At 42.3% G+C, this 18,603-nt stretch overlaps 1 protein-coding gene across 3 annotated transcripts in view; it reads left to right on the top strand.

Moving 5' to 3' along the window:
- VPS53 (VPS53 subunit of GARP complex) overlaps positions 1 to 18,603 on the top strand; it is a 137,544-nt gene that overhangs the window by 66,795 nt on the left and 52,146 nt on the right. For all 3 annotated transcript variants that reach the window (XM_069483508.1, XM_069483507.1, XM_069483506.1), the window contains 2 exons: positions 6,065 to 6,166; positions 10,858 to 10,952. In XM_069483508.1, the coding sequence (XP_069339609.1) occupies positions 6,065 to 6,166; positions 10,858 to 10,952 (197 nt within the window). The remainder of the gene's footprint in view (positions 1 to 6,064; positions 6,167 to 10,857; positions 10,953 to 18,603) is intronic.

The raw sequence follows: 18,603 nt of genomic DNA, 5'->3' as shown, positions 1-18,603 counted from the left end.
AAGTAGACAAATCCACAGAGACAAAAAGGATTAGGAAGTGAAAGATTGGGAAGTGACAGCTAATGGGTATAGGTTTCTTTTTGGAGTGAAAAATATTCTGGAATTAGATATTGGTGAGGGTTGCACAGCTTTGTGAATATATTAAAAATCACTGAATTATAAATGACTTTAAAATGGTGAATTTTATGTTATATGAATTCCATTGCTATTTAAAAGTGTTAAGGGCTTTAGAAAATACTGTATGAGTTATTTATAAGTCGCCTTCACTCTTCAGGTAAATATCCTATCTACCCCCCGCCCCAAAAAGCAATACATGTTTGTTAAAAATTCAAACAGAATAAAATATTTTAAAAGGAAGATCTCTTCTCTCTCAACTAACTCCAAATCCCCAGAGGTATCCACTGTTTAATAGTTTGGGGTATGTTGTTGAGACTCTCTTACAAGTATGCATGCACACATATAAACAGGCTTTTTGTTTTGTTTACAGACAATAGAATATGTTGCTCATGTTTCTAAAGGGAATTTTAGAGGGCTTTAGAGGAATTTATTGAGGGCTTCTCGTCTGATCAGCATTTATTCACAAATAGTTTTCAAGCTTCCTCTTTGTGCAGGGCCTTAGAAAAAGATGAGAAATTGAGTAAGACAGGTGCTTATGGTCTGGTGGGAGAAAGAAACCTATACATAACTGTCACAATGTAAGACGTGAACGTGGTGGTAGCAAGAGAGTGTCTCTGTAATAGTAAACACCAGGTGTGCGTGGCCCTTTGTGCTTACAATCTTGACTATCAGCTAAAGCCCCAGGCTGTCTCATAAGGACAAATTAGGAATTGGGCTGGAGTAAAGCATTTATGGAATGGGAAATGCAGAACTTTCATCTCATAACTGAAAGCTTTTTCCTCCAAGGAATAGAAAAAAGTTGGTCTTAAATTTCAGAGTTCCCTCTTTGATAATTTGACATGTCCAGCTAGGGCCTCAAAAAGGGAGTTGTGCAGGCAGACGCATATGGATATGCTGCTGACTGCAGCCAGACTCGCCCTTCCTAACAGTCAATTAGGCAGCTTGGTTGTCACACGACCCTTTTTGGTTTGGAGGTGCTGGAAATCCCATGTGATTTAATCAGTAGGAATTCACTTGCTGTGTGAAGAATTTTGCCTTCCTGTGTGGACTTGAAATCAACTGTCATCATAGCAAAAAGAATGAGTTATTTTAAAATTGGAAAGTCATTCACTTCTTGGCAAATTTTTGGTTTTATTTAGCAGCCCCAGAGTTCATGGAATATATGTCATTTGAGTTACTACAAATCTAAACCCAAACTTGTAATTCTCTATGGTCTACAACAGCTGCAAAGCAGGACCGAGAAGTGTGATCTGGTCGGCTCTGACAACAGGGCTCTTGCACAGAAGGCCGCATTGTGCCAGTGATTGCTCTCTGCAAAGACCTGTTCTTTTATCACAGCAAATTAATCTGAGCAGTAATGTAGCCCTCTAAGTAGCAGGAGTCTACATCCACACCTCAGGGTTTCGTAACATAACATTTACCATCAGGCTGGCGGGTGGTATGTGCAGTACTGTGAGCTCTTTGTTGTAGACTCGGGAAGAAGGGAGCAGCGCAGTGTGCCTTTGCACTTGTCAGCTAATGGGCCCGTTGCTTTCATTTCCTGGCGAGATCCCGAAGAGACAAAATAGTAGGGATAGGCTCTCACTTGTGATTAAAAGGAATTCTTTTTATAAGACCTTTAGCCTTGTGCTCCCACTTCTTTCCCTTCTGAGAGTTTCTTCATTAGGGGAAACACAACAGTTCTGCTCACCCTGTTAAATACTACTGAAAGCTTCCACTTAGTGAGCTTTTCCCTGTGTGCTAGACAGTGTGTTAAGCCACTTTATATGTACAGCCATGTGTTGCTTAGTGACGGGATATATTCTGAGAAGTGCATTGTTAGGTAATTTCATCATTGTGTGAACATCCTAGGAAGCCATAAAGAGAAGTACTGAAAGGTTTGGCAGCATAAAAAGAACAAAATTCTGTTTGGAAAAAGAAACCACAGGGCCTTACACAGGGCCAGATGGTATAGCCTGCTCCATTGTAATCTTATGGGACTCCCATCATGTATGTGGTCTGTCATTGACGGAAATGTCATGGTGTGGTGCATAACTGTGTATCTCATGCTTGGTAGACATTGCTTCATTTAATCCTCATAACAGTTCTAAAGAGGCAGGTGTTACTATCCCTTCACGTTGCAGATACGAGACTGAGGCTCGGAGAAGTTAAGCAGCATACCCAGTGGTAGAGCCTGGGCTTGAACCCAGGTTTGTCAGATCCAGAGCCTGTGCCCTCACCTCTACATGAGGGTGCCCCATCTCAGTGAAGGGCAACACCAGCCACACAGTTGTTCAGGCCAAGAAATGAGTGTCCCTGACTCCTTTCTTTCCTTTGCCCTCACTTCCTCTCTCTCAGCAAGTCCGTGGCTCTATCTTCTACATATATCCCAATCTGGCCACTTTTCTCTGTCTCCATGTCACCAGCTCAGTCTGCTTCCCCATCAGCCCTTGCCTGGAACGCTGTAGTAACCTCTTAAACTGTCATCTTGCTCCCATTGTAGTCTGTGGATGGCAGTGGAATATTTTAAAAATCCAAATTAGATCATATCACTTGCCTGTCTAAAACCCCCAATGACTCCCAATTGCAGTGAGAAGACAATCTAACTGTAACGTGGCCCACAAAAGACCATGCGACTGGGTTCCTACTACCTCTCTTGCCCCATGCCCTCATCCTCTTTTCTGTCCCCCAAACTCACCAAGTGCTGTCTAGACTTTGCCCCGGGTCCCCCTGCTGGGAAGACTCCCCCCCACCCCCAGATTTTGCCCAGTTGGCTCCATCTCCTTATTCAGGTCTCTGCCCAACTCCCACATTCTCAGAGAAGCCTTTTCTGATCACCCTGTATGTAGAAGCACTTCCACACCCTCACCTCCAGCCCACCCCAGTTCCTAAAGTTTCTTTTTGTCTCAGTGCCTGCCTTTCTTATCTGTCTTATTCCATTGCATCCCCAGTGCACAGAAGGATTCCCGGAACAGAATAGATGCTCAGTGCGTAATTGTTGAGTGAATGAGTGTTCCTGGGCCTAGAAAGATCTACTCCATCCCTCACCCCACTTCTCCCCTGCTTCGTATATTTAACTCTGGGGGGCCCTGCAGTTCTGGCTCAAACATTATTAGGGAAGTTTTCTGTGACCCTCCATTGTGTGCTTTCCTAACAACGCTTACTTTTCCTTCATGGCCCTTATCACATGCTTGTGTGATTATATAGTTAGAGCTTGTCTCCCCCAGCAGACCCTAACCTCTGTGAGAGTGGAGGGTGGTCTGTCTGTGCACTGCTTCACTCCTGGTGCCCAGCACAGTCGTTTGAACACAGGCGTGAATCACCTTTCTTGGACTAGCTCGGTCCACACTCGGAATGTGTGTGCCACAGACGAGTGAGCCAGGAGCTCCTGTGTGTCCACAACTCCCCACAGTCATTTCATCAGTCTATTAATAGAGACCGACTGTGGAGATGGAGAAGAAACCTTCAGAATCTTCTGGCCCAGTAACATGAAACACGTGACCCACGCGTACACTGCCTCGGGTGCTGCTCCGCTTGTTCTGTGCTGCCTTTTATGTTTTACTTCTTGCAGCTTTATCCGTGCACTTTGCACTCTACTCCAGAGCCCAGAAACACCCTCAGTCCACCTCCCCATGTCCACTTTGCGCCATGATTTCCAGTATCACCTTATGTTTTAAAAATGAGATCCACCTGTAGGTAATCATGAGATGTTCTTATAAACCCTAGTAGACTTAGATGAGGAACATTTAGCTCAAAAATTCAAATCCTGTTTCTATCGCTGAACAATTTTGAACAAAGCTTTTATCTTCAGTTAACTGACTTGCTTTCCACATTTACAAAGGACCAAAAGACAGAATCACAGTGACTCAGTTCAACAGCATGATCTTGAAACCCACTATTAAGCCAGTGGGTTAATAGTGGAATCTAATGCTATTGACTAATTTTTTTTATTATTGAAGATTAAACTTGGTAGTTTCCCTTTCTTACTATTGCCCTCTCCCTAAGATACCAACAACTCTTAAAAAGACAACTAAAGCTTAGAAATAATGCTTTCTAAAAATAAGAAAGTTTATAGAGATTTTTTTTTTCTCATATCAAACAAAGAAGCCAAAGTTCAGAGTGTGCAAATTTGAAATGTTTGCTTGGTTTTTAGACCATGTTGTTTTCTCACCAGGATATCACAAAAATCTTCATCTTATTAATGATTACCTTGAGCTAATGCAGTCATCACAGGCTTTCTCATACACTGAGGCTGTATCTGTCTACATAAGTAGCATCCAAGTGTTTTGGCCAAGAATTAAGTAGTGGAAATGAGTGTAAGCAGAATTGTCTTAAAACCAAAGCCAGACACAGGTGTGGTTTTTATTTTTGTGTTTGTTTTGTCTTTTGTTTGTATAATATCTTCAGGTGATGTTCTGGCACTCAGCGAAGGACACTGCTGTCCTTCTGCTGTCCCTTTAGCCTTAGACGTCAGCTCAGGTTGCTCCACTGGTATTGGCTAAAATGTCACAAGTACGTTTAGAAACTGCCTCTCTACTTAGCTGCTTGCCCCCAGAGAGCCATCCCTTGCCCCGTCCCCTCATTCCCAGCACCAACCAATCCCTTTTATCCTGCTTGTCCACTTGGCTTCCTTTCTGCTAAAATCCCCAGCTCCTGGGCATGAATAACATCTCTAAGTCAAAATTGTAAAACATTCCAAAGAGTTGTCTCAGTTCTGTAGTTGTACTGGAATTAACAGCAGCGGCGACCGTCATATGTCTCATGTGCTTCTTCCAGGGTTTCCCACACTTTATCACATTTCATCCTTCAGATAGACCTGTGACTGTACCCCCATTCAGCAGACGCAGTCGTTGTGGCTCAGAGAAGCTAGTTGGTTTGGCCGGGGCAGCACCACTGGAGCTAAAACCCATGTCTCCTGCCTCCAGCTTTCCCACTAGCCTGTGGTCCCACTCAGTGATCTGTCTTGAAACAGCAGTCGTATTTAGGAGCAGGGAAGTACTTTTTCTTAAGGAGATTTCTATATTCTTTGTTGTAATGGGACTTATTTGGGAAGAGACTTCTGTCTATAATCTAGAACACATGAGGTCAACTTTGTAGTTTGTTCTAGAATTCAAACCCATCTGGCATTTGGATTCATTTGTATTTATTGAGGACCTACCACATGCCAGACACCAGAGATATGGTGGAGAATAAGACAGCTACCATCCCTGCCATCAGAGTCTAAAGGGGAAAAGACACATAAATGGGCAGTTGTACTATTTTATTTTATTCTATTCAATTTCTTTTTTCCTTTCTTTTTCTTTTTTTCTTTTTTTTTTTTTTTTTGAGACAGGGTCTCGCTCTGTTGCCTGGGCTAGAGTGTATTGACATCATCGTGCTCACTGTACCTTAAAACCCCAACCGAGGCTCAAGCAATCTTCCTGCCTCAGCCTCCTGAGTAGCTGGGACTGCAGGCGTGCCACCGCACCCAGCTAATGTTTGTATTTTTTGTTAAGATGGAGTCTGACCAGCTCAGGCTAGTCTTGAACTTCTAGCTTCAAGTGATCCTCCCACCTTGGCGTCCCAATATGATTACAGGCGTGAGCCATTGTGCCTGACCCAATTGCAATATTTTAATAAATACCTGAGTAGGAGACCTATAGCATGCGGCAGGGACATCTAACCCAAACTTGACAGATGGGGAAGGTTTTCCAGCAGAAGGGCCTTCTAATTTGAGATCTGCAAGATGAGTGAGAGTTTAGCCAGATTAGAATTGGGCCGGTGTGGGAAATAGGTTTCAGAAAGGTAGAAAAGCATCGTGAAGGCCTGGAGGTAAGAATGTGGTCCGTGTTGCCTCAGTTCTTGTGTGTTAGATCAGATTTCATGAGTTAGTTGTTGAGGAGACTTGGAAAAAGCAGAAGATCAATGGGGAAGGCTATTGAATATGCTCAAAAAAAAAAAATACTTCTTTCTCATGTCTACTACACAGAAAAAACTCGAGTCTCCACCCGCATCTACCAATCCCTTCCTGGAAGATGAGCCAGCATCAGAGATGGAGGAGCTGGCAACGGAGAAAGGAGATTTGGATCAAGTGAGTCTGGTTTGCATTGCCACGGGTAACCTAACCTACTGTCTGCTTCTGCAAATGGGTCCACTTGCTCCAGATATGATCCTCTGGCTATTGACACGTTCCGAGACAACAGCTTTGGTGGTCTTTAGAGAAGGGCTTTCTCTGAAAGTGCATTGAGAGAACTGAGTGAAAGGGCAGCCCTTCCTGCTCCACATCTCTGCTCCTGAAGAGCTTCCCCACCAGGACTTAGCAGCACACACAGCTTAATTAGCCCATGCGGTAGGGCCAGCAGAATTCTGCTCTGCCTCATTCATCATCTCCCAAACTTGTTAGCATAGCTTTTCGGTCATACTCTCATCTGACACCGTGATGATGTGAGAGGCTGAAAGATCCCGGGGAAGCTAGCAGCACCGTCCGCTAGCCGAGGCCACCACGCCGTGTAAGCTGATCACTTGAGGTCTGGAAGCCATTGGGGAGGCCTGGAAATAACAAGGTGACCAATGGCATATTTGGAGAGTTACTTTTCAGAGCACACTAGCACTTTAATTTCCTTTGGATTTTTCTGTCCAACTCTAAATTTCCTCTCCCTTCATCCTACAGAATGGTGTTTTTGTTTCACTGCCATTTTATGACAAGCGAGGTTAGAGCCATAAATCAGGACTTTTCCTTTCTGGATTAGTGATCCTTCTTTTTAATTTTCTACACTTGGCTGCTAGAGGATTATTTCATGGTATTATTTTGCTCCAGACACCCACCAAAAGGGAGGCTGGCTGGGAAGACAGCTCTGGGAAACTTGTAGCCACACATTCCACAGCTAGGCCTGCGTTCCCAGCATGGCGAGGGTAGGTGTGCACGCCTGGCAGGAGCTGAGAGAGCAGGATTTCCAGGAGCGGTTCTGAAGTGATGCAGTAAAATGTGTCTGGTCCGTTGATTAAATGACAGTAATAAAAATGGATACCTTACATTTTTATAGCGCTTTGTAATTTAAAAGTCTTTTACATGCTTTATTTCATTTTGTCTTCACAACGCCTGCCTCTCATTTTGTAGGCGATGAAACTGCAGCTCAGAGAGGTTAAGTGATTGGCCCACAGTCGCGTAGTTTGGAAGTGGAGGAGCTAAGACTGAAAGCCAGGTCTAGCAGTCAGAAACTAGAATTCCTTTCCCAGTGCTCTTTTTTTTAATACCTTCACGTCTCATTAAACAGTGGAGGACATAGAAATGAATCTCAGGAATAGAAGTGAATGAGCAAAACGGAGAGGATATCTCAGAGATGTATAGGATTAGCTGTAGTTGACTTAAAGTCATCATGTTATTGGCTAGCATGGAAGAAAACAAAAGATTTCTTCTAACTAAACAAATGCAACGCCCACATTTTGGGACTGAGGACTCAGTAGAAAAAGGAGTCCTGGCTGGAGAGCTCATTCTTCTGGTGTGTCCTCCACCCACGCGGGGTCACCTGCACCCTCTGAGCCTGCTTTGTGCAGTGGTACCATTGGCAGGGCCCTCAGATCTCCCCAGTACTAGTGGCTGCTGTTGTCATGTCCAGAACTGTGCAGTTGAACACGCAGATGCTTTCAGTGCTGCCATGAAAAGTTATCCCCTTAACTAGTAATCTCTGGATGTTATTAAACTGAATTATGAAAGAGAGGCCTATCATGTTATACCTACGAAATCAGTTTTGCCAGGTAAAATATGATTTTTCTTTCTCTTGGAACTTTTTGCTCATCCTGGAAGCTTGAAGTTGTTATTGTAAGGAACAAGACCTGCTCATTGTAAGAACACAGAACACTGACATCCCATAAATACATAGGGTAAAGCAGAGTCATGTGGTGGTGAAAATGCTAGACTCCAGTCTGCCATTAACTGACCATGTGATCCTAAATAGGTTATTTACTCTCTCTAGACTCCCTTGGTTTCTTTATCTGTAGAGAGGGCTAATGGTTTCCAAACTGTGTTCCTTGGTATCTCCTCAGATGTTGCTGTGGGGAGTTGGGAGGAGACCAGGGACCTAGGTCCCTGCCATCAGAGCAGTTCTGTCTTGAGTCACCTTGTATTGTGGACTTTCTTTTGAATGGAGGGTTTTATGTCTGTTTAAAAAAAAATCTAGGGCCGGGCGCGGTGGCTCACGCCTGTAATCCTAGCACTCTGGGAGGCCAAGGTGGGCGGATCGTTTGAGCTCAGGAGTTCGAGACCAGCCTGAGCAAGAGCGAGACCCCATCTGTACTAAAAATAGAAAGAAATTATATGGACAGCTAAAAAATATATATAGAAAAAATTAGCCGGGCATGGTGGTGCATGCCTGTAGTCCCAGCTACTCGGGAGGCTGAGACAGGAGGATCGCTTGAGCTCAGGAATTTGAGGTTGCTGTGAGCTAGGCTGACGCCACGGCACTCACTCTAGCCTGGCCAACAGAGTGAGACTCTGTCTCAAAAAAAAAAATAAAAAATAAAAAAAAATCTAAACTAAATTCATACCCCGAGGACTAGATGAGCCACCCGCAATTTCATGGGCTCTTACTCGTTAGTAGTAAAACTTATGCACCAGTGACTAATGCCTCCTCAGATGCCATCCCTGACCTCCCACTGCCTCGCTGGCACTTGTATTGCCTGTGGCAAATTGGGCGGAAGCAACAGGATCTCCCCCTTCCCAGCAGCCTGATGGCTCCTGGAGCTGGGCGGGCAGGAACAGAGGAGCCCTGTGGGGTGTTGGGGAGGAACTCCACGGATGTCAGTGGCAAACTCAGCCAGAGGTGGTTGCAGCGAAGTTCCCTGGGTTATCCACCCCATTGCGGTGCTGTGACCAGTAGGCAGTCGGCCCTCCAGGTAAGGGTCACTCCCTGCTCACTGCTGCAGTTTACGCCTGGCTATTGAAAAGGGAGCGTGGACTTGGAAAGAGGTATTTAGTTTACAAGAGGGCCTGAACAATCAGTTGCCAAGATACTCCCAATGATAAAAAATGACATCTGAAAGGGGACTGAGAAAAGTAGAAAAGAAAGAGGGAGAAGAAATAAGGAATTTCTGATTTAAAAATGTACCCTTCTGGTGATCCTAGCAGTTAGATTTAATCTGTTTACATTGGATAGTAATAAAAGGAAATGGGACCAGCTGCAGACCTCCTTACTGTGACAACAGTAACCTTTTATTAGTCCATCAAACTGCAGGAGGAAATAGCTTAAACATCTGCAGCTTTTGGGCAGAATTCACACACTCTGAAATCCAGCCTGAATGCTACTGCTAAATGACTTAGTATAGTTTTTAAGCTGAAAATCAACCCTTTGGGGAGCTGGATAGTGCAAAGGGGGACACCAGTTTGAGTTGAAATTCCAGCACCTACTATCTAAACATGAGCACATTCATAAAACAGGCAGGGGCAGGAGGCAGCCCTGCCGAGGGGGAGGGGGAAAGAAAAAAGGAAACTCGAGCAAACCCTCGCATTGTTCCCTTGCTTCAACTCACACTGAAAACACCGCAAGAGGATCTGGGTGCCATGGTGACAGGGTCCAGTGTCCCTCCGCACTGCAGAAGAGCACTTCAGTGGGCAGAGGCGGGGTAGGATAACAGCGCTATTTGGTCAGGACCTGCGGCAGACTGATCAAGATGAGTCTGTGGGGATATCATGTAGCCATCTTCTTTTATCACTTAGAATCTATATTTTATACTTAATGAGCTCTTCAGACTTATGCATAGACTTTTCTTTAATCATAATTCACTTTTGTGCATAAAGGAAACTCTAAGCAAAATAAATAAAGGTATTCCTAAAACTTCTTCACATGCAGGGCCCACTTCCTTTGAACCACATTTCCAAGTAACAGTCTGGGGACCAATGCTGGTCTAGTGTTTTAGTGGTCAAAGGCAAAAAATAAAGACCATATAGTCTTATCCGTCTATGTTTATTTATCTATCTACCTGCAATAAAGTTACCAGCTATTCTTTCTTAGAAAGGACTGCCTTTATGCAGCTATTTTAGCCTTATAAAATTTGGATGTATAAAATACTTTTTTGGGAACTTGTGGTAAGAAGAGAAATTAGCAAAATAAAAAGTTGGCAACTCTATGTTGGTTCCCCACCCTTCTTTTTCTTACATTTACTTATTGAGATTGTAGAATACTAAAGTCTAGGAACCATTGCAGGAAAATAATGCTATAATAGGAAGAGTCTAGTTTAAGAAGTAGAAAGCTTCTGCACATGCTTCTGGGCAGGTGTCAGAACCCTCCGAGTCTCCATTTCTTGAGTTATAAAATAGTAGTAATAATTGGATTATTGTGAGGAGTAGATGACATATTATTTGGTATCAAAGTGCTTGGCCCGTAACAATCAGTAAATGGAGGCTATCAAAATTAGATCGTGTGAAAGCGCTTTATAAATTCTAAAGCACTATACAAATACGAGGTGCTATTATTAGCCAGGATTTAAATTTTTAAAACATCAGTCAGATGATTACTAGCTTCCAAATTGAAAACGCATGTGTTATCAAAGCAGCAGTAAATCTTTCACCACACAAAGCAAGTAAATGATGCTAACAAAGCTGGCTTCTTGTTCACAGACAGGGATGAATCATAGTGCGGGACATAGTCCCACTTCAGTTATATTGAGTGCTCTCTTAGCTATAAGTTAAGAATGAACTTTGAAGTGATGTCTTCGTTGAAATTGCTTGGAAATTTGCAAAGATCGCTCAAGTATAGGGTTTCTTTTTTCTTTTCTTTTTCTTTGCAGCCAAAGAAGCCCAAAGCCCCAGACAATCCATTTCATGGCATTGTTTCCAAGTGTTTTGAGCCTCATCTCTACGTGTATATTGAGTCCCAGGACAAGTGAGTGACGAACATTTTGCTGTTTTCTGCCTACATTTCTTGTCCCTCTGGTCACAATTAGGTCTTAGGAAAGCACAACTCCTTCCAGAGGTTGAAGGGGAGACTTGACATGCCCGTGACCCTCCCTAGAAACCCGTTATGGATATTTTTATATCTTTTGAATGTTATCATTTATTGTGTCTATAAATCTCATTGGCCTGTGTTTGATTCTAATAAGATCCCATGTGGGTACCAACATCCCCTGCCCATGTGGGTGCTGAGCCCGTGTTGAGCCCTGACATATGTCAGCCCACAAAGCTTTATGACGTCGGGCCCTGGTTATTGTGAGAGAAAGCCTAATCTCTAATATACATGTTTTCAAGTGTAATTTAACCTTTCGTTTTGAAATAATTTAGGCTTATAAAAAGTTGCAAAAATAGGACAAAAAAATTCTCACATACCCTTCCTCAGAGAATGTTAACATCTTATGTAAGCACAGTTATCAAAATCTGGAAGGTAACATTATCTCATTAATGTCCTTTTTCTGATTCAGGACCCAATAGTCATGCATTTGGCTGTCAGATCTCTTTGTTCTCCTTTAATCTTGAATGGTTTCTCACCTTTTCTTTGTCTTTCTGACCTTGGAACCTTTTTTTTTTTTTGAGAGAGATGAAGTCTTTACTCCAGTGCAGTGGCACAATTATAGCTCACTGCAGCCTCAAACTTTTGGGCTCGAGTGATCCTCCTGCCTCAGCCTCCTAAGTAGCTAGGAATGCAGGTGTGTGCTACCACACCTGGCTAATTTTTAAATTTTTTTTTTTTTTAGAGACAGGGTCTTGCTATGTTGCCTAGGCTGGTCTCGAACTCCTAGCCTCAATTAATCCTCCTGCCTCAGCCTCTCAAAGTGCTGGGATTACAGGCATGAGTCACTGTGCCTGGCAACCTTGATACTTTTAAAGAATATTGACCAGCTATTTTGTACAGTACCCTCAATTTTGGTTCATTTATATTTTTTTAGGCAGAACATTTATTTGCTATCTTACAACAGTAATCTTAAGAGTACCAATTGCTTACTGGGATGATTTGCATTGGTTAATACCTATATATAATTAGCTGACTCAAGTCATTTGAGAAAAATATGACATAAATGCAAAAATATTAATAGGTTATATCTTCTTTTTCTTATTTCCTATATATCACAAGGAAGGTTTAGTTGTAAAATAAAAATAACTAAATGATACTATTATTTTAAACTGGAAATGGAATATAGTTATTTATCTCATTAGATTTTCTGTAAAATAATACAGAATTTAATCCATAACCAAGTACTTCAGAAGAAAGGAATGAATATGTATAATTTTTTTTTCAGAATATTACATAGGTACAAATGTTTTGGTTACATAAATTGCTTTTGTACTGCTTGAGTCAAAGTTATATGTGTGCCCATCACCCAGATAATGTACATTGTACCTATTAGGTGTGATTTCCCCCATCCCCTACTCTCCCCTCATTTTTTCTTGATTAAATCCATTTCTAGCAAGAATAGCATAAAAGTGATATTGTATCCTTCTCAGTGCATTGTGTCAGGAAGCACATCACATTGATTTATCCATTACTGCTGATAACTTTGATTACTTGCTTAAGGTGGTGCTTGCCAGCTTTCTCCACTGGGAATTTACTGTTTTTCTCTTAGTAATTAATAAGTATCTTGTGGGGGATACTTTGAAACTATGTAAATATCCTGTTTCTCATCACACTTTTGCCCACTCATTTTAGCATCCCTTGATGATTCCTGCCTGAAGCAGTTATTTCTGTAGTGTTTGCCAAATGTTAAGTGTCTATTTCCATCATTTCTTCTACATTTATTAATTGGAATTCCACTGTAAGGAAGGGTTTTTTTCTTCTCCCCCATTCGTTTGTTTATTTATATCAGTATGGACTCATGGATTCTTATTTTATTTTATGGATCATCTATTGCATATAGTATATGCTTTTCACAAACTCCTGGCCTCCCAAAGTTTTTATAAAGCTGCCCGCCACCGCCAAGTGTCTTCACAGCCAAAGAGTGTGTTCATGTTCCAGTGTCTGTTGTTTTTGCGAGGCAGTATTCGCAAAGAAAGAAGAGTCTTCCTCATCCCTGAATCTTTGTCCACAGCCAGAGTGCCTGCTGAAGGCCCTTCCACGTTCAAAGGCACATTCTGGAAAGGACAGGTTTCTGGAGCAGTGAACTGGAGACAGGCTGGCCTGGGCTCCGAGAGGAGGCCACGCTAAAGAACGCACTTAGAGGGACCAGAAAGTGCCTCACACGGGGAGGACAGTATGGCTGTGAAAAAGTTCTTGAGGGGAGTTCTCTGGGAAAGCATTTAGGTCCCGATTGCCCAGTCTTTTTTTAATGTTTCTGTCATGGGTTTAGCAGATTCTTGTTTCCAAATATGTTTCAGGGGTAAACCAAAATATTAAGAGAATGTTCCAAGTAGAAACACTACATAGAACAATACTATTATTCACCTTTTTGATTTTATAGATTGCTTCTGTGCATTTCATGCCCAATTACAAAGTACTTCATATTAAAATCCCAGAAAATGGGCTGGGTGTGGTGGTTCACACCTGTAATCCTAGCACTTTGGGCGGCTGAGGTGGGAGAATCACTTGAGGCCAGGAGTTCGAGACCAGCCTGAGCAAGAGCAAGACCCTGTCCCTCCAAAAAATAGAAAAATTAGCTGGGTGTGGTGGTGCACGCCTATAATCCCGGCTACCCAGGAGGCTGAGGCAGGAGGATCGCCGGAGCCCATGAGTTTGAGGTGGTAGTAAGCTGTGATGACCACTACTACACTCTAGCCTGGGCGACAGAATGAGACCCTGTCTCAAAAAAATAAAATAAATAAAATCCCAGAAAATGAACTTTGTACAATAGCCTTTACATTATCAAATGCAACCCCTCCTCCCACCCCCTAAAACAGTTTGTCTTGTGAAAGCCCAGTTGCCCTCCTCCCCTCTACCCACTGGGTGTGTCCAGCAGGCACTCGGAAGGGCAGTGGTTACTGTCACTGCCCAGTCCTTGGAGAGCACCCTGTCTTCTGCATTCAAAAAGTTTCCTCCCAGGAATTTAATAAGACACCCCTGAGGAGTGGGAAAAAGTGTTGGTTATTTGCCTACTAAAGTAACAGCCTCAGAGCAACACACCTGGATGACTATTTTCAGCCAAAGCCTCATTTTCTCTTAGCCCAAATTAAGAAGGCTTAAAAGTTATTGGGTCCAGGGTTCAAAGCACATGTCTGATATAACCACATCCTTTCTCCAAACCTATCTGGTCTAAAGAGTCATTTTTCTGAATTATTATAATTCTGGTATCCACTCTTTTCACATGGCCTTGATTTATACAAAGTACACTCATTGTTCATGATACTTTGGGCAGAGAGCCAGACGCCCCTCCCTTAGGGGCTCTCCATTTCTCCATGAAGGATGCAGTGCTGGCCGCTCAGCCTGCCGTTTGGCCTCCCCAGGATGTTTCCACTGCACTAGGGAGGGAGCAGAAGCTACTCAGAGAACTGCGTAGGTCGTGCTGTTGTCGCTCCAGAATAAACAGCAAGAACTTGAAGTAGAAAATAGAGTTAAAGAACTCCATTTCCTCCTCTGTCAAAAGAAAGAATCAGACAAAGTAATGCCTAAAGCAGTGGTTATTAACCTTTTAAAAGTCATAGATCCTTTTAAGAACCCAATGAAGGCCATAGACTTTCTTGTCAAAAAATACCCACATATACCCATCCAGTATGATGAGTGTAATTTCAGGGAGTTCTAGGAATCCCTTCCTCCCTTCAGTCAAAGAATCCTGAGGCTGGGGAAGGAAGTCAGGTAGGGACTGATTTTATGCAATTTACTACTCTTGCTGTAGCTCTGACTCAGAAATCTGCAAGGGAGGAAAATCTGAGACCATTCACAAGCTCCCAGATGACAGAGACCCAACACAGTGTAGTGGAAAGAGCTTGGGCCTGCCGCCAGGCAGACCTGGATGCGAAGCTTTGCACTTAATGGCCCAGGACCTCGAGCGTGCTACTTACCCTCTCCAAGTTTGCTTTATCCCTTCTACAATGACAGCAATAATGATCATCTCACAGGCTTTGTGGTGAGGATGAAACATGATGACATATTGGCCCTTGGCACACATACATGGTGCTTGGGGACTGTGCCCACCCTATCTTCCTTCTTATGTCGTTCAGGACTCCTATGTGGGTGGGTGGCCTTATCAGTGTTACCAACCTCCCCAGCCTCTCACCTCCCAGGGAAAGTTCTGGCAGCACCTGCCCCAGCCAAAAGTCAAACAGCCGTAGGACAACTGCAGAGTCAAGGAGGAGGCAGGAAGTGGGGATGTCCCTGTGCCACATGTTTATCAGGCTGGGCTAAGCTGTCCTTATGTGCTTAAAATGGCTTTCTCAATTTTTATTTACGATCAAGGAGGAAGTTAGTGTATCTCCTACTCTTGGGAATATGTAGTGATTGCTTTTGGCTGACTCCTGCAGAAGAGATTTCTGCAAGGCACTTTCTTCACTCCATTCTGTGTATTCTTAGGGAAGTCATTGATGACTCTATGTCTGCCCATTTTTCTGAGTTCCTTCTAATAACTTTTGTTAAAATAGAGCCCCTCCCTTTCCCAGCTTCATCAAGCCTAGAATCTCTCTGAAGTAATTATATCTGTTATTTTCAATTAGTTTCAAACTTATAGGAGAATTACAAGGATTGTACATAGAGCTCCTATATATCCTTCATCCAGATTTCTCAATTAACAATTCTCTTCTCCTCCCCTCTCTCACATACAGGCTCACATATGTGTGTACATGTGTACTTTTATTCTGAACCATTTGAATTCTCAAGTTGCAGACAGGATGCCCCACTACTCCTTAATAGTTCAATGTATATTTCCTAGAAACAAAGACACAATCTACAATACCACAGAACAGCCATCAAAATCAGGAAATTAACACTGATGCAATATTACCATTTAATCCATAGATTCTGTTCTGTTTCCCCAGTTGTCCAATCATGTTTTTTAAAAGAAATCCAGGATCACAGGTTGCATTTATTTGTCATGTCTCTTTGGTCTCTTTCAATGCAGAATAATAACTTTCTTTGTCTATCATGGCCTTAAAATTTTTGAAGAGTATTGGCCAATTTCTTTGTGGAATGTCCCTCATTTTGAGTTTGTCTGATGTTTCTTCATGATTTACGATTTGTACAGAAGCGGTGCTGTGTTCTTACTAATTCATATCAGTTTGTCATATCAAAATGTCGGTTTGTCCCATAGCTTGTGAGGTTCATTTTTGTTACTTGGCTCAGATGTTGTCTCCACCAGGTATCTCTGTTTATTAGTAAGTAGTTAATAAATATTGGGAGAAACCTTGAAACTGTATCAATAGCCTTTTCCTCATCTTTCACTTACTTATTTTTCCACCCATTAATGAGTCTTGCCTGAATCATTTATTACTAAAATGGTTGACAAATGGTAATTTTTCTAACTCCATCATTTCTTCTGCCTTTATTAGTTGGCATTCTACTTTAAGAAAAAGCTTTCACTTCTCATATATATGTGTATACTTCTCAGATATATATATATAAGGATATATATGTATCTCTGCATAGACTTGTGGATTCAATAGGTTATAAGCATTACTATCTTTTTTCTTTCTACTTTATATTGGAATAAATTTATATCTATAGAAAAATTGCACAAATAGTACAAATTTCCCATGTTCCATTCACCCGGCTTCCCCTAGTGTTAACGTCTTATATAACCCCAGAAGAGTTATCAAAACTAGCACGTTAACATTGGTACAATACTATTTACTAATCTCCAGAGCATTGAATTTCACCAGTTTTTCCACTAATGTCCTTTTTTTCTTCAGGATCCATCATTATTTATTTTAATGCTCAAATTGTCATTGATTTGGCCGGTGGGAGCCTCTTCAAGCCAGCTCTTCACCCTTTTCATATGCCCCTATCATTTTCTGAGTACGTCCTTCCTCTCTGGCACAAGAAAATACTCCAGGCTTATCTTGTGCTTTCATAACCCAGTTCTGGAGTCTTCTGTTTTCCCAAGGATCCCTTGTTCCTTTGGTAGAGAATGATATTTAGAAACCAAGCTCTGGGCATCAGGTGTGCTCATTGCTGCTCAGGTATCATTGCTTCTAGGTCCTCTGGCTGAGGGAGCTAAGAAGTCTATGTATGTATAAACATTCACGTATATACACTTCACACACATCTGTATCTATTTTTATACCTATTCGTATATTAAGACCCATGAATTTACGCTGATACCTCCAATTCTAATCTAACACCACAGGGTTTATTTTAGCCGCCTCCTTTCCATGTTGGTAACTACCTTCTACAACAGCAAGGAACTTGGCTCCCAGCATCCTTAGTATGTTTACTGATTTGCTCCATTTGCTTCTATGTAACTGATCTCTTAGCTCAAGCCAAACCTTGATGCCCCAACCTCACTGGCCACACCAAAGCCCAGTCCTTGGCTCCAAGAAAAAGGAAAGTGGAAGGGATACAAATTAGTGTGAGTACCCTTGAATCAACAAGTTCTGTAACTTTCTGGGGCTCCTAAGCTGCTTTGTTCTTCCTCACCTCCTTTGTCACTCTTCGGACTACTATCTTCCTCTCCTGGTGCCTCACTACTTTACTTTCCAATTAGAATATTTTCCTGTGAATGCTGATTGCAGATCCAGCAGAAGAAACTGCCTTGGTCATCCGTGGATAAGCCCAGCCTGCAATGAGATTTTCTTTCTCTTCGTTTTAACCTTTATGTCTACTGATACCACTTGACCATGATCTTTATTTGTAGGGCATGTAATTTATCAGTGGAACTCCCAACAGTAGTTCACATGACACCCTAAAAGGCTTATACAGTTCTTGGGTGCAAAACTCAAGCTGCAGGGAAGAGGGTAAAAGAAACCACACATCCATGACATGTTTCTTTAAGCTGAAGAGAAAGTGAATGATAGCAGTAATACCATATAACTGTGTAGTGCTATAGCTTTGAAATCAGAGCACAGTATAGGGGATAGAGCTTGAAGTCAGACCCACGTTCAGATTCCAGCTCCAGTAAATTCTGTGACCTTGGGGAATACTTCATATTCTCAACTTTAGTTTCTTCGTCTATAAAATGGGGATAACAATGCCTTCTACTGAGGGCTATTGTGAGGATTACATGAGATTATATTTATAACGCACCCAGCACAGTGCCTAGTTTATAGGCTTGTAGCCTAGTGGCAGAGAGAGAGAGCGAAAAGATTGCAGTGCACAGCATTAAGGGATGGAGGTATGACTAGTTTGCTATGGGAATACAGAAGAGTGCATAAATCAAACTGAAGGTCAGAATTTTCTCAGTTTATATCTGATACTTCAGCCAAACCCCTCTCCCCTTCCATCCTTTCTTCCTCACACAGACATGCTGGTCTCACTTCTGCCTCTGTGCCTTTATTCTCTCACCGGAATCTGCTGCAGAACTCTCTCTCTAGCTTCCTCTGTTTATTTCCTTTGTCTAAACCAGATTGTTCATATATTGTCTGTACTACAAAATTAGCATTTTGTTGCTGTCTTGAAATCTACATATTATAAGCATGTAGGGCCAATCTCCCCAAATAGGTCGAAAGCTTCTAATGGGCAGAGACTG

Source organism: Eulemur rufifrons, chromosome 9, assembly GCF_041146395.1.
Source record: "Eulemur rufifrons isolate Redbay chromosome 9, OSU_ERuf_1, whole genome shotgun sequence".
In the NCBI taxonomy this organism is placed as follows: Eukaryota; Metazoa; Chordata; class Mammalia; order Primates; family Lemuridae; genus Eulemur; species Eulemur rufifrons.
The sequence above is the reverse complement of the archived record's forward strand: the minus strand, read 5'-3'. Positions and strand labels throughout refer to the sequence as shown.